Below are 12,168 nucleotides of genomic sequence, written 5' to 3'. Positions count from 1 at the left end.
TGTCTGCCCACCATGGCAAGTCCCCTAACGTCCCCAAATGAAAGGGACTTTCTTGTCTTCCCTATTGCTCTCCAGTCACCCACAGTGAAGTTTTTTTTTTTTTTCTTTTACTGCCTCTTTCTAGAGTGAGGTGGGCACGTAACATTAAAAAAAAACAGAGAATCCAACCCCCACCATACTCCCTGTATGTGAATATTTTCTGAGTTAGTGCCTACGGTTTCTCCTCTGGAGGTTGTAGCCGCTGTGCCAGCCTGGCGTGTCCGCTCTGCTCCCTTGTGGCACTTCTGGGTATGGCTGTACGGAATAAGAAACGTGTCCAGCGTCTGCTTCTTTAGGTGGTTGGCATCTCTCTGTCTCTCTCTTGCAGGGAGGTCCCGGCCACTTATACTTATTAAAGAACAAAGTTGCCACCTTCGCCAAAGTGGAGAAGGAGGAAGATATGATCCTGTGAGTGATTCTGTTATGTTCTAGACTCGCATAGCGTTTTTCTGATCTCTGCTCTGTTTGTAGTACGTGGCTTAGAAGTAGAGGCACAGGGAGCTAGGATGGTTTAGCCTGGGGAAGAGGAGGACGAGGGGGAATTTAATAGCAGCTTACCCTAACAGTTCTCCCCTTGAGGGAGAGCTGCAAAGATGACAGAGCCAAGCTAGACCCTGGGCTGGTGTTAGCCCTGGGATGAGTCAACAGAAGATTTATGCTCTTATCTGCTGTTTAGTGTGTCTCTGGACTAGTGATTAGCAAAAGAGAAAAAAAGAAGTTCCCTGTCTTAACAAAGGCTTTGCTGACCAGAAAGCAGAACATGCACCTCGTGCCTCTGGTGCTTGGAAGTGGCTGAGGTAGCTTTTCTAAGCAGGCAAGTAGTGGCAGAAATCCAAGTCATTCCCCCACAGCTGTCTCTGATAACTGCCCTTCTAATTGCAGGGGGAAATGGAATTTGTCTCTGCAAAGCCTGCTCAAAGTCCAGCACGTTGCTGAGGCAATTCTACTTCTCCTTGCAGAGAGTTAAGCTTTGCCTGTTTTGCTGCCTGCTTCCTTGTGCTGGCTCAAACTTACTTGGCTAACAGCGCTTCATTGTGGGGGAGAGCATGTATACCAACCTGTTCCTACACAGCATACTGTTGGCATGAGAGTTGAATATTAAAATCCACATCTGTTCAGCACTCTCATGCTCTGGCACAAACACTGTCAATAAAATTCTTAGGCACGTGTGCACATACATGCTTCTGAATGCACTAGAAGAATAGCTGGTCTGAAGTTGCTAATTCAGGCACCTTCAGAAAGCTGTGAATGTGCAGCTGAAAACTTGGATGCTTGGAAGCGAACGTCTCCATCCAACCTGTACATGCCTGGGAGGCAGTCCTGAGAAGAGCTTATACCACAGACAAACATCTGCTCACAGGCCCAAAGAGTAACTGCTGGGCTTCAGAGCCCACCAAACAGCTGTAACCATTGCCCAAGGAAGGTGGTTGTATTTCATGGCCCTGAGACACAGCACGTCAGTACTGTCACTACTGACATACGGTGTCTGTGACACTACTGACACAGTATGTCAGCAGTGACAAAATGTAAAGCAGGTCTGATTCTGCTGAGCAGCAGCAAGCACTCGCTAACATTGAACAGCCAGAAAAATAATCTCTCTGGCTGCTTTCTGTTGATTTCATGTGCTGGGAATGAACACTGATAACACTTATGCTTAGAAAGGGCAATTCTTGATAGAAACGGGAGAGGGGAGATGGGAAATGGGAGGGAACTGCCACAGAAAGAATGCCTAGTAAAACTGCCAGTTTAAAAACACTCCTGGTGGACTTTGCTCCCTTGTCTTTACCTTGGAGCTCTTTTGACTCAACGGGCAGCTCTTCCTTCTCTACTGTGTGACTTGAACCTGTTCTGCCTGTGCTCTTTGTTTTCTAAGAGCCAATGGCTCTTCCTGGGCAGCTTGCCTCAGGCCCTTGTTTGTGCTCACACATCCATGTGATTATTCATGCATATGAGGAGATACATTTCTAAATGATTTATTTTGTTTCTTCCAGCTTCTGGAAGAGGTTGAGCCGTCTGATGAGTAAAGTCAATCCTGAACCAAATATCATTCACATCATGGGCTGCTATGTTCTCGGAAACCCCAATGGGGAGAAGGTAAGAGCTTCCTGGGTCACCTCTCTGGGAATGTCTGCTGAGTAGCACCAAGCCCAGGGAGGGAGCAGTCACACTATGCAGTCGAAACCTTCCTTCCTCTTCTGCTATGTGGAACATGCTGCGTCCTATCGCATGAGTGGCTGTTAATGGATGAACCGCCTGTGGATTGTGCCGTCCCCAGAGGGCACGGGAGGACTGGTTGGTGACATGCAGGAAGGGACGGGAGCCAAAGCCTCAAGGGGGAACAGTCAGTCAAAGCATTTAGTTTATTTACTGCTGAACTAGATGTTTTAAAAGACATGTAATGGAACGTTTTCTAGAGGTAGGGAAGAAGGATGAGCAATTCTGGATGCCCTAGAGTTCATCCTTGTTTTCAGCTTCTAACTCTTGATACGTTTTCCTTTCAGCTATTTCAGAATCTGAAAAACTTAATGAATCCTTATAGGGTTGCCTTTGAGTCTCCACTTGAACTATCAGCTCAAGGTAATTTCTTTTCTGTACAGAGAAATGCATCTTCCTGATCAGCCTACCTCTTTTAGTGGGCATCTTCATGAAAAAGCAATTTTGAGCTCTGTTAAGCCCTGTTGTGATCTTCCTTTTGCTTGCAGTTTCCTTTAGTGTAGTTCATTTGCTGAGCCTGGTTTTCCCCTTGCAGTTCTGCCACCAGTTTGTTCCTTGCAGTTCTGTTCACAGTTTAGTTGTCCTGTTGTGCTTGAAGCTGCAGAGCCTCTGCCCAGGCTACTGGAAGTGGCAAAGTATCCTGAATTGTAGGCTGCTTTCCAGTCTGAATTTAGAAGATTCATCATTTCACTAGGGCTTGTGAAGTCCTTGGGAGAGATGCACATACGAGCAGAACCTTTTCTGTGACCAAGCATGTGCAGGGGTTTCTTCTCCAGAGGACTCACACCACTGGTACCAAGCAGGTTGTCTCGTCAACAGGTGTCTTGGATGGAGCCCATTATAGCCATTCCACCTCTCAGTCCACTTCGTTGTTTCTTTGTGTTTTTTTTTTTTCTTTCCTGTAGTTTAAGATATTTCAAAGGCTATAGAGGTTTTTCCTGTTTTGGTTAATGCAAGTATGGGTGCAGTTTCACAAGTGACGTGTAGTTGACGTATTCTGAAGTTGCCCGTGTTAATTTATCTTTGCCATAGTCCTTGGTACTTTCTTCTCTCGGATGAAAACATGCAGCACTAGGCTGCTGCACGTGGATCCTTCCCGTGCTGCTCACAGCTGGCATCAGCACTGACAGGTTATTCATAACTCCCACTTACCACCCCTAGGAATGTACAGTAGCTGAGCACGTTAGTACTGTGCAGTGTTCTCTGCGTGTCCTGCTGAGGTTTGGTTGCACAGATCCCACAGCAAACACGATTGTACATGTATACCAAGAAGCAACTTGCAGGGAAATTCCTGGTTTTATATACAACCCAGCAGGCAAGGCCGTGGAGTCTGTGCGCATGCATTTAAGCAGTTGATCTTCCAGGAGGTTGGGCTGAAGACTACGTCTGAATTTATCCTGTTGATCAATCTGGGACGCGCTAATAGTGTAACCTCTCTAATCCTTCTCAAAGTCATCTGAAACTAATCCTAATCAGGCCTCAAAAGCGAAAATCTCTTCCTTGAGCCCTGAGTCCAGGGTTGTCTGTCCCTTGTGTTTTCAAAGGTAGTTGTTGCCTCTAGTGCCAGCCCTGTGCATGCTGTTCAGCCTGCAAGTGCCTTGTGAGACCCCTTCAGTCAGTGGTGCCAGTGGTGCAGAAGTTGCATTAGTGTGCTATTGAGCTTATTGCTGTGAGAAGAAACAAATCTGCAGGACAGAGATAGCTTGTTAATGCTAATTCTCGCCTTCCCCATCTCCCTGCAAAAAAAAAAAACCACAAATTTTTGAATTTTCAATGTGAATTGTTTTAGTGTTTCCCACACGTTTGTACAATGAGTTTACTCATGGTTTGTAATATTCTAAATTCTCTGTGCAATGTTGCCTCGTGCAGGCTGTTGGAGCTGTTGTCTGATACTCTACAGGTCCCCCCTTCTGCAGTCACTGCAGAGGTCAAAGTCTGGAGCCAGACTCTATGTTCAGCTCCCACCTCCATGGACAGACCTTGCCAGGGGATTATGAGGAGCCTTTCAGGGTTTGAGGATTTCTAAAAAGACATTTGCTTCTCGTGGGCACCTTCACATGCCCTGGGTACATGCTGCATGTCAGTATTCTCCAAATGAGGCATGTAGACAGGTTCTCTTGTGCCCCTACCTGTAGGTGTTTTGGTTTATGGTGCTGTGGCCTGTCTTGTCTCTCCTGTGCTGCAGGGTGTAACTCCTCTGCTTCATCTCTTTTCTCCTAGGTAAGCAAATGATTGAGACTTACTTTGACTTCCGCCTTTACCGCCTCTGGAAGACCCGCCAGCACTCTAAACTTTTGGATTATGATGACATTTTATGAGCTGGAGAAGACTTTGCAAGAAGTTGTTGATCACCAGTGTCCAAGAAGTCATGCTTATTGCAGAGAGACTTTTTTATTGGCACAGGGAGCCCTTCAAAGCCCTACAGGAGGCAGCAGAGCTAAAGGGAGGGAAGAAGGAGCCCTCAGAAGTGTATCGGGAGGAAAGTCTCCTGGGTCAAGAGAGACTGGAGGGAAAGGGTTTGACACCTCACTCGCCTCAGGTCAGAGCCGTGGTGTCTCAGGAGGAGCTGTGTGAAATGAGGACAGGATGGAGTTCCTTGCAGAACTGAGCTGTTTTGGGTCAGAATGGGCCAGATTTGATTCCAGGTCCTTTTAAAGACTTTTAAAGCTCAGGTTTTCTTACAAAAAAAAATAAATAAATTACCCATGCACTACAATGAGGAAGTGACCAGAGCACAGAGGAGGGAGGGTTTGGTACTGATGGGACCTTCTGTGCTTGGGGGATCTCGGAGAGCAAGGACTGCTACACCTACTCCTGCAAGCTTAGATCAAGATGATCCAGTTTCAATGTGAATATATACTGGAATATAGAATTGAAGTCTAACTCTTTTTGTTTTGTTTAATAGAAAATAAGTGCAATTTTTATAGAGAGGGGGGTAAAATCTCTCCCAATATTTAATTAGTTAAAAATAACACACCAGTAACCAATAGATGAGGTATTTTTGGTCTGCTTGAAAATATATTCAAAATGGTAATATATCTTCTGTAGACATATTTAATCACCAGCAAACATGGTTTTAACATAACTTAGCAGACCCTGCATGTCTGCTGCATTGATTAATCTGGTTTGGTTCGTTACTTTCAGAGTAGCTGTGTTGCACTAATTGTATGTGCTCTCACGAATGTATATTTCTCCTCCAGTTAGCCACAACTTTGTTACTTTCTATTTTGCTGCTTGCAAAACTATGTGACTTTAGTTTTGCTGAAATATTTTAGGTTAGGAATACAGTGTCTGACTGGCAAACCTCGGTCAGGTTCTCTATGGTATAAAAATGAATTAGAAATTAATAGCCATGGTAATTACTTGTTCATGCCGGTGTTTTGCTACGTGTTGAGAGATGAGTTCTCTTTCTAGTCTGCTGTGTTGAACAGCGAGGTTACATGACCACCGGAAATCCTCCAAGGAGACTGAGGCATTTGGAAGAAATGCTTCTTGAAGAATACAGCCCGGGTTTGTAGCATGAGTTTGAATCTTCCCTATGTTCACTTGATTGCAAGTTGTTTGTGCATAGATCACCTCTTTTTCCAATGCTATAAAGACCTGTTTGTTGGTCTGAGCTGCTCACATCCCTTCCTGTGTAGGACAAAGTAAACACAGAGCTTTGTCAAAGCAGGTGTGGTTTGAGAACCCAGATTTGTACTTGATATTTGAGGATATATTTTGGAATATATTTACTTCTTGTTTGTTTAGGGTGGGGGTTGATTTCTGTTTTGGGATGGGTTTTGTTTCGTTTTGTTTTTTTCATCTGCAACTCTCCTGTTCAGAGGATAAATACTACTTAGTCTGTGTTGGTCACTAGCTGTTCTGGGAGGTTATACAATTTATTTCTTATATAAGTGAAATGTACTGGGGAATAACAGGGAAGGATTACCTTGTTTTCCTCATTTCCTGCTATCTAAATTATTTCATTGTGAAGTGATGGCAAATACATGTACAAATCTTGTTTTAAATACTTAGAAAAAGAACTAGCTGTTCTGACCTGTAGAGTACTCCTTCCCTCTGTGACATGTCTGTGGTTGTAATTTTGGGGAGCAGGTCCCTGGCTAGAACTGCTGAACCCTGTACATTTATAGCAGTTTTATAGCAAAGCTTTTGAAGAAACATTGTACATATGGTAAGTAAGGAGAGGAATAGGTGGAGAGAGAGGCTGGAGCCATTGGAAGTAACACATTGAACCAAATAGCTGTGAGCTGTTTCCTCCCCCTCTGGTTAGGAGCTGTTAGGAGGCTGCCCCGCGCCTGCTGAGCTGGCGTGACGATGGGGAGGGCTGGTACCTGCACCCCGTCCCTGGCCAGACTCATGTTTTCCAGATCTGTAGTGAAGGGAATAGTCAGCAGAGACCGATGATTTGGGGAAAAAAATGACAGATATTAAAAAAAAAAAATAAAAAATTCTGTTATTTAGCATGGTAGCTTCCACCAGCTGTGCTTGTGAGAGGTGGGAGCCGTAGGTACCAGAAAGAAAAGTCATGTGTTGTTTAGAGGAGATGGTAGTGGCAGGATGAAAATGCTGAAGCAAAACTCTCTCCCTTTCTAAAACTCTCTCCCTTTCTGACCCTTTTACCTCCTATGGTTATGCTCCTAACTGGAGACAAACAAATTGTTCTTCCTCTTTCTTTTCTAAAGTAAAATCCCAATTCAGTGAACTTGGTAGCATGAATGTAGCATTGTGGAACTATTGAAAATCTTCTATAACTCTGAAAGGGCCCGTTTATATATCCACTTCAGTGATTTATCTGTAGAACTAGTGTATATCTATTATCACTGACCACTTGTAGAACTTGGGTTGCAAAGTAGAAGGGTAGATTGTACAGTTGCATAACTTCTGTAGGAAGATGTATGTTTGAATGAACACTACGACTGTTTTACTGGTGCAGTTGACTGTAGTACAAGTATAATGACAATTAATGCATTTCTCTCTTTTCCAAAGATCTATATTCCACATAGTTTGTGATGTTTATGACATGAGCGTATTATTTCCTTTGTAGCATTCATTTAACTAAAGAGATGAAATACTCTAAAAGCTGTGATGGGAAAGACAATAGAATTTTGGTGTTTAAAGTCTTCTGTGCAAATAGTGTCATTGAAGTGTTAACCGTTTTTGAAAGAGGAAAAGAAGACTTCTTCCTCTTTAACTTGTTGAATTTTTCAAGTGTCTGTTGGGGAAGGAAGGGATCAGCAGCGGATAGGCTGAAAAAAAAAATTGTAAGTATTTAAACCGTAGTATTATAAATAGAGCCTGTGACTTCCTCAGTTGGACCAGCCTGTAAAAGATGACCTCTGTGCCATCAGTGCACGGCACGGCACAGCCAGCACGTCCCCTCCGCAGAGGTCAGGCACCCGTTCTTGCACGCCGCGCGCCTGTGCAGCGGCTTCTGTTCAGGGCAGCCCCCGGCAGAGCCTGGAAGGCACAGCTTGCCTGCAGGGCGCTCTGCCTGGGGGAACTGTGGCTGCTGAGCACACAGGACAATTTGTCCTTCCACCTCTTCATGCTTTTCCAGCTTTGAGCTATCTGCTGTTCAGATGTGACTGTCGGAAGCCCTAAAACAGGTTTGCTCACACACAGTAATTGCTGTCTAAATTGGAGCTTACCTCTAATAAGGATAATTCTAGTGAGCAGTTTGCGGTTGAGCAGGTGAGCTCATGCTAACCATCCCTGTTAGAGGATCAGCAGCCCTTTTGCTTTGGGCTCTGCACCGTTATGTGCTGCCCCACCACGGCGGGCTGCCTGGTGTTACTGCAGCTCCTGGGCAGTCTGGATTTGCTCTTAGCAAGGGCAGGAGAAACAGGGACACCAGTTTAACCCCGAGAGAAGTAGATTAAATTGGGATGGCTAAATCGTTTCACCCCAACCATGTGTGAGAGCTTCTGCTCTTCTTTCTGTGAGGCAGTGCAGGATGTCACCTCTAACCCTTCTCCTGGCCCGATGAACATCAGCAGAGGGCTCTTCTAGTTGCAGTGCCCTGGGCTGGGATCATCGCTTCCAGGAAAGGAGAAAGGGAAGCCCCAGGTGCGTCAGCTGCCCAGTCTGGTGCTCCTCGGCCAGGCTCAGGCACTGGAAGCAGCTGCTGACGGTGTGGTGCCTGCAGAGAACATTCACTCTGCTGTAGAGGCCTGGGGGGGAGGCATCTTTTTGGATGTGGCACTTGTTTTACACAAGGTTTCCTCTTGGAAAAGGCTTTTCTCTTTTCACCTCCATTGGCTGGGAAGGAAAGGAAAGAAGAAAATTCAGTTACCTGGGGGACAGAGGAAAACTAATACAGCTTTTGGCACCCCTCCTCGTGCTGCAGCCACCAGCTTCCCTTTGCAGCTGACCTCCAGGCCTGGGATGGGAAACAGGAACTGGCAGATCAGCCCTTTACTGCGTTAAGTAAACAGAAAAATCCTCGTAGCTCTAGTGAAACATCTGACTGCAAAAGGCAGCCAGCCAACTCTCCCTGTCCCTGTGTGAGGACTCTGCTGTCCATAACTGTGGGACCTACCCACTTCTGCCTCTGAGTGCCTCAGGAGCAGCTTGAGCCGCGTCTCATGGCCTTGGGGAGCTCTGCTCTGCCTCCAAGGAGCACTGCTTTGCTGAGGGGACTCTGGAAACGAATTTGTTCCTTATTCCCCAGCCTGGACTTGTCTGAAGCTCGGCACCGGTTTCCTGCTCCAGTGGCTTCTGGACAGCATGCATGTACGTGCTTTCACACCATCTCTTCACACGCAGTCACGTTCCTCATGCTCTGGGGGAGACTTTCCTCCTCAATTGCCCTCGCTTGTTCTGCCACATGCAGTAAAGCATAAGGCAATGTCACCGTTGTCGTCCATGCGGTGTTAGCGTCTCTCCAGCTCTTGGCATGCATCCATTTTGCAAATAGCTGCTGTTGTTTCAGGACCCGACTGTGTTAGTGACCTGCGGCTGGGAGTTCCTGTCTCCAGGGCTCTGCTGGCAAAGTGACTGCAAATGCTGCTTTGTCACCTTCAGGCAACACAATCGGGGCTAGCTGAAAGAGGGAAGAGCTGATTAAATAGCCTGGTGGGACCTGGAAGGGGGAGTCTGTCCTTAACCCCAGCCCCGCCAGGAGGTGGAACAACAGGCTCGTTCTGCTTTCTTTGTGTCCATGTAAACATTCAACCCATCAAAACCCAGTTTAAGAGTGACACATACATTACTAATGGTCCAGGATGTGGTATGTTACTATGATTTAAAAAAATCCTTCCGAGGCTGTTGGCAATTGGCATGAGCTGCCAGAACATCAGAGGATGTGCTGGACTGTGTCATCCTTCCCCGAGCAACCCAACCCCACTGCCAGGAGCAGGAAGCAGATTTGCAGGTACACGTTCAGCTGAATCACTCCATACTCGTGGTTTTGCCATAACGTTCCCTGGAACTGGTGATACAGACAGACCTTCCTCAAGGATGCCAAACAGATATCCTCCCCGGGGATTTCCAAGCCATCTGTAAAAAAATAAAAAATAATAAAGTTGTGATCCTGTATCTTGTCCCACCGGTCACAGAATATCCGTGTCTTTCGTAAAACTGTTTTTTTTTATTTCTCCATTGTGGAAATACAAGCCAAAGTCAACTGGAAACTGTTATAGCCTTGATGAGAAGTCAGCTTGTAAAAATAATTGTTTACTGGAGCTGTGAGTAAATGGGTGGTTTAATGACTATGAACCTGGCTGTAATTGTCATTACTCCCAGGTAATCAGTAAGATATCAGAGTTTGCTGTCTATCTACAATCCCAGTGATAGCTGCTTTGATTCAAAAACAAATTCTGCCCAACATACTGCCAATCAGTGTGGAAAACATGGAAGACTGGAAGTAACAAAATTATGCACATTAAATGTAAATAATCCACCTGAAGGGAATCTAAATTGCATTTTTCCATAAATGTTTAGTAAACTTTAAAGAACATGACCTAGTAAATTTTCACATTACTGTATTGCTTTTAGAGTATCCTTAAAATTAGTCACTCTGGTCTTTCTTATCAGCATCCAGATGAGCTGATGGTTGATCACAGCAGTAGTGGCCCTAGACGTTTTCCCAGGGACCCTCAGGCAGCCAACAAAGCCCAGCTTTTATCCTTCCTAGCGGTGTAGCCCTTCGTTTGAGTCACCGAGTACGTACAGCAATAACCTGCTAGCACCGCACCTCCCCTGCTCCCCGGGTGTCAGTGGGGTTTTTGTGTGTCTGAATGTCCTCTTCCTCTCGTGGCTGTGCGTGGATGTGGCGCCTTGTACACGTGGAGTGTTTCTTACCCGGGGAAGCGGAATTGCAGCAGTGCTAAGAAGGCTGCAGCAACTGGCCAGGGACCGCTCGCCGCTGCGGTCACGCTGGCCCTGGCTCAGGACCAGCACACCTGCGTGCAGGTGGCATTCAAAAAGCTTCAACAGAAAGTGGGAGGTTATTTTATTGGAGTTCCTTTTCTTTTTTTTTTTTTTTTTTAAAGTGCTAAAACTCAGTTGTACTGGTATAGTCTCCACTAGAAGGTCCTGCTGGTGCAGAGCTGGGAATTCAAGGGAAGTGGCAGGTATCTTTGCCCTGACATTCGAAATGCCCTAAAAACATCTCAGATATGTACAGCAAAGCAAGGTGCTTTGAGTATGGATCCTGCTCCCCTTGCACCACTTGCTGAATGAGACGTTACTTTATTAGGTGTTGAGGTGGGGGTACTGAAGAAACTGAGTGAGCTTTGTGTGCCACATCCCAGGGCAACGGGTTGGAGTTGTACCCAAATAAGCAAGAAGGGGCTGTAGTTTTTCCGCTGTGTGTTTCCTGTTGTTTCTGACCAACACTATTCCTGGAACTGGGTGACTTCAGTTGTGATGTCAGGCGACAGCCGCAGCAAAAACTGCGCTCGCAGGGCTGGGAGGTCAGCATGCTTTTAATATCTTCACTGTTTCCACTGAGTTCAGACACCAGTTTTCATTTCCAGTTCTTCCCCCCAGCTGCGAGCCCTCACTTTGCTATTGCAGAGCTGCTAGTGAAGGCCGCTCGTCGGTTTTCTGAAAAGAAACCCAAATATGTGAGCAATGAGTGGGAAAGGTAAGCGTGCAGGCTTTGAAAACGTGGAGAAGGATACTTTATTCCTGCAGTGCTTTTAAACTCTGAGATACTTGAGCAAATTATGTTCGTCCAAATGAGAAAGTGAAAGAAATAAGTGTGGTTGTCAAAATAAGGGGGGAAAAAACAACCCCGAGTGTGAATAGTAATTGACCATTTGACAAATCCTGTGCAGATGAAACATTCTGTGGGCTAGCTGCCTTTGCTCTCACCCGTGTTCAGAGGGAGCTGACAGCACCCTACTGCTTTCAAAACCAAGGTGTGTAGGAGCAGTGAAACACCGATGCGTTCATCTGTGCTCCTCTGCACCGCCCCAGGCGAAGCTCCGCGAGAAACCGGCCCCCGGCGTGTCCGAGCAGCCCGCGTGTCCCAGCTCAGCTGGGAGCCAAACAGGACAGGTGCACGAGGGGCTGGAAACGTCGGCCCCTAGAGAGCCTTGAGGCTGGAGAGCTGAGTTTCAGATGTGCTGGTTTGAGGCAAAAACTGTCTGAATGGAGAGGTTTGTACACGAGGATTGTAACCATTGAGCTCTCAGTGGGCCCTGCACCAGCACTCTGGCTCCTTGGGGAGGGCAGAAGAAAGTTACTCCGAGGCACTGCCCCGTTCTAGATGCAGTTTCTGGCTGGCTCTGTGGTGTCTGGGCACGAGGCAGCCCTGGCTGCGATGCAGGAGACCTCTGCCATCTCTGCTGCCACTGTTAACATGTTTCTCTATCTGCTGCTTTGTGTATGATAACCAGGTTTCAAATACATGAATGTTTCTAGGTTTTAAGATGTGATTTAATAAAAAGAGACATGTCTGGGAAA

The 12,168-nt window shown here is 46.2% G+C and overlaps 1 protein-coding gene across 6 annotated transcripts in view; it reads left to right on the top strand.

Moving 5' to 3' along the window:
* Positions 1–12,168, top strand: part of NSMF (NMDA receptor synaptonuclear signaling and neuronal migration factor) — a 50,382-nt gene extending 38,214 nt beyond the window's left edge. For all 6 annotated transcript variants that reach the window (XM_080561510.1, XM_080561508.1, XM_080561507.1 and 3 more), the window contains 4 exons: positions 368–447; positions 2,031–2,133; positions 2,541–2,616; positions 4,474–12,168. In XM_080561510.1, coding sequence (XP_080417636.1) covers positions 368–447; positions 2,031–2,133; positions 2,541–2,616; positions 4,474–4,571 — 357 coding nt within the window. In that variant the 3' untranslated portion in view covers positions 4,572–12,168. The remainder of the gene's footprint in view (positions 1–367; positions 448–2,030; positions 2,134–2,540; positions 2,617–4,473) is intronic.

Source organism: Anser brachyrhynchus (genome assembly GCF_964034855.1).
Source record: "Anser brachyrhynchus genome assembly, chromosome: 19".
NCBI lineage: Eukaryota > Metazoa > Chordata > Aves > Anseriformes > Anatidae > Anser > Anser brachyrhynchus.
The sequence above is the reverse complement of the archived record's forward strand: the minus strand, read 5'-3'. Positions and strand labels throughout refer to the sequence as shown.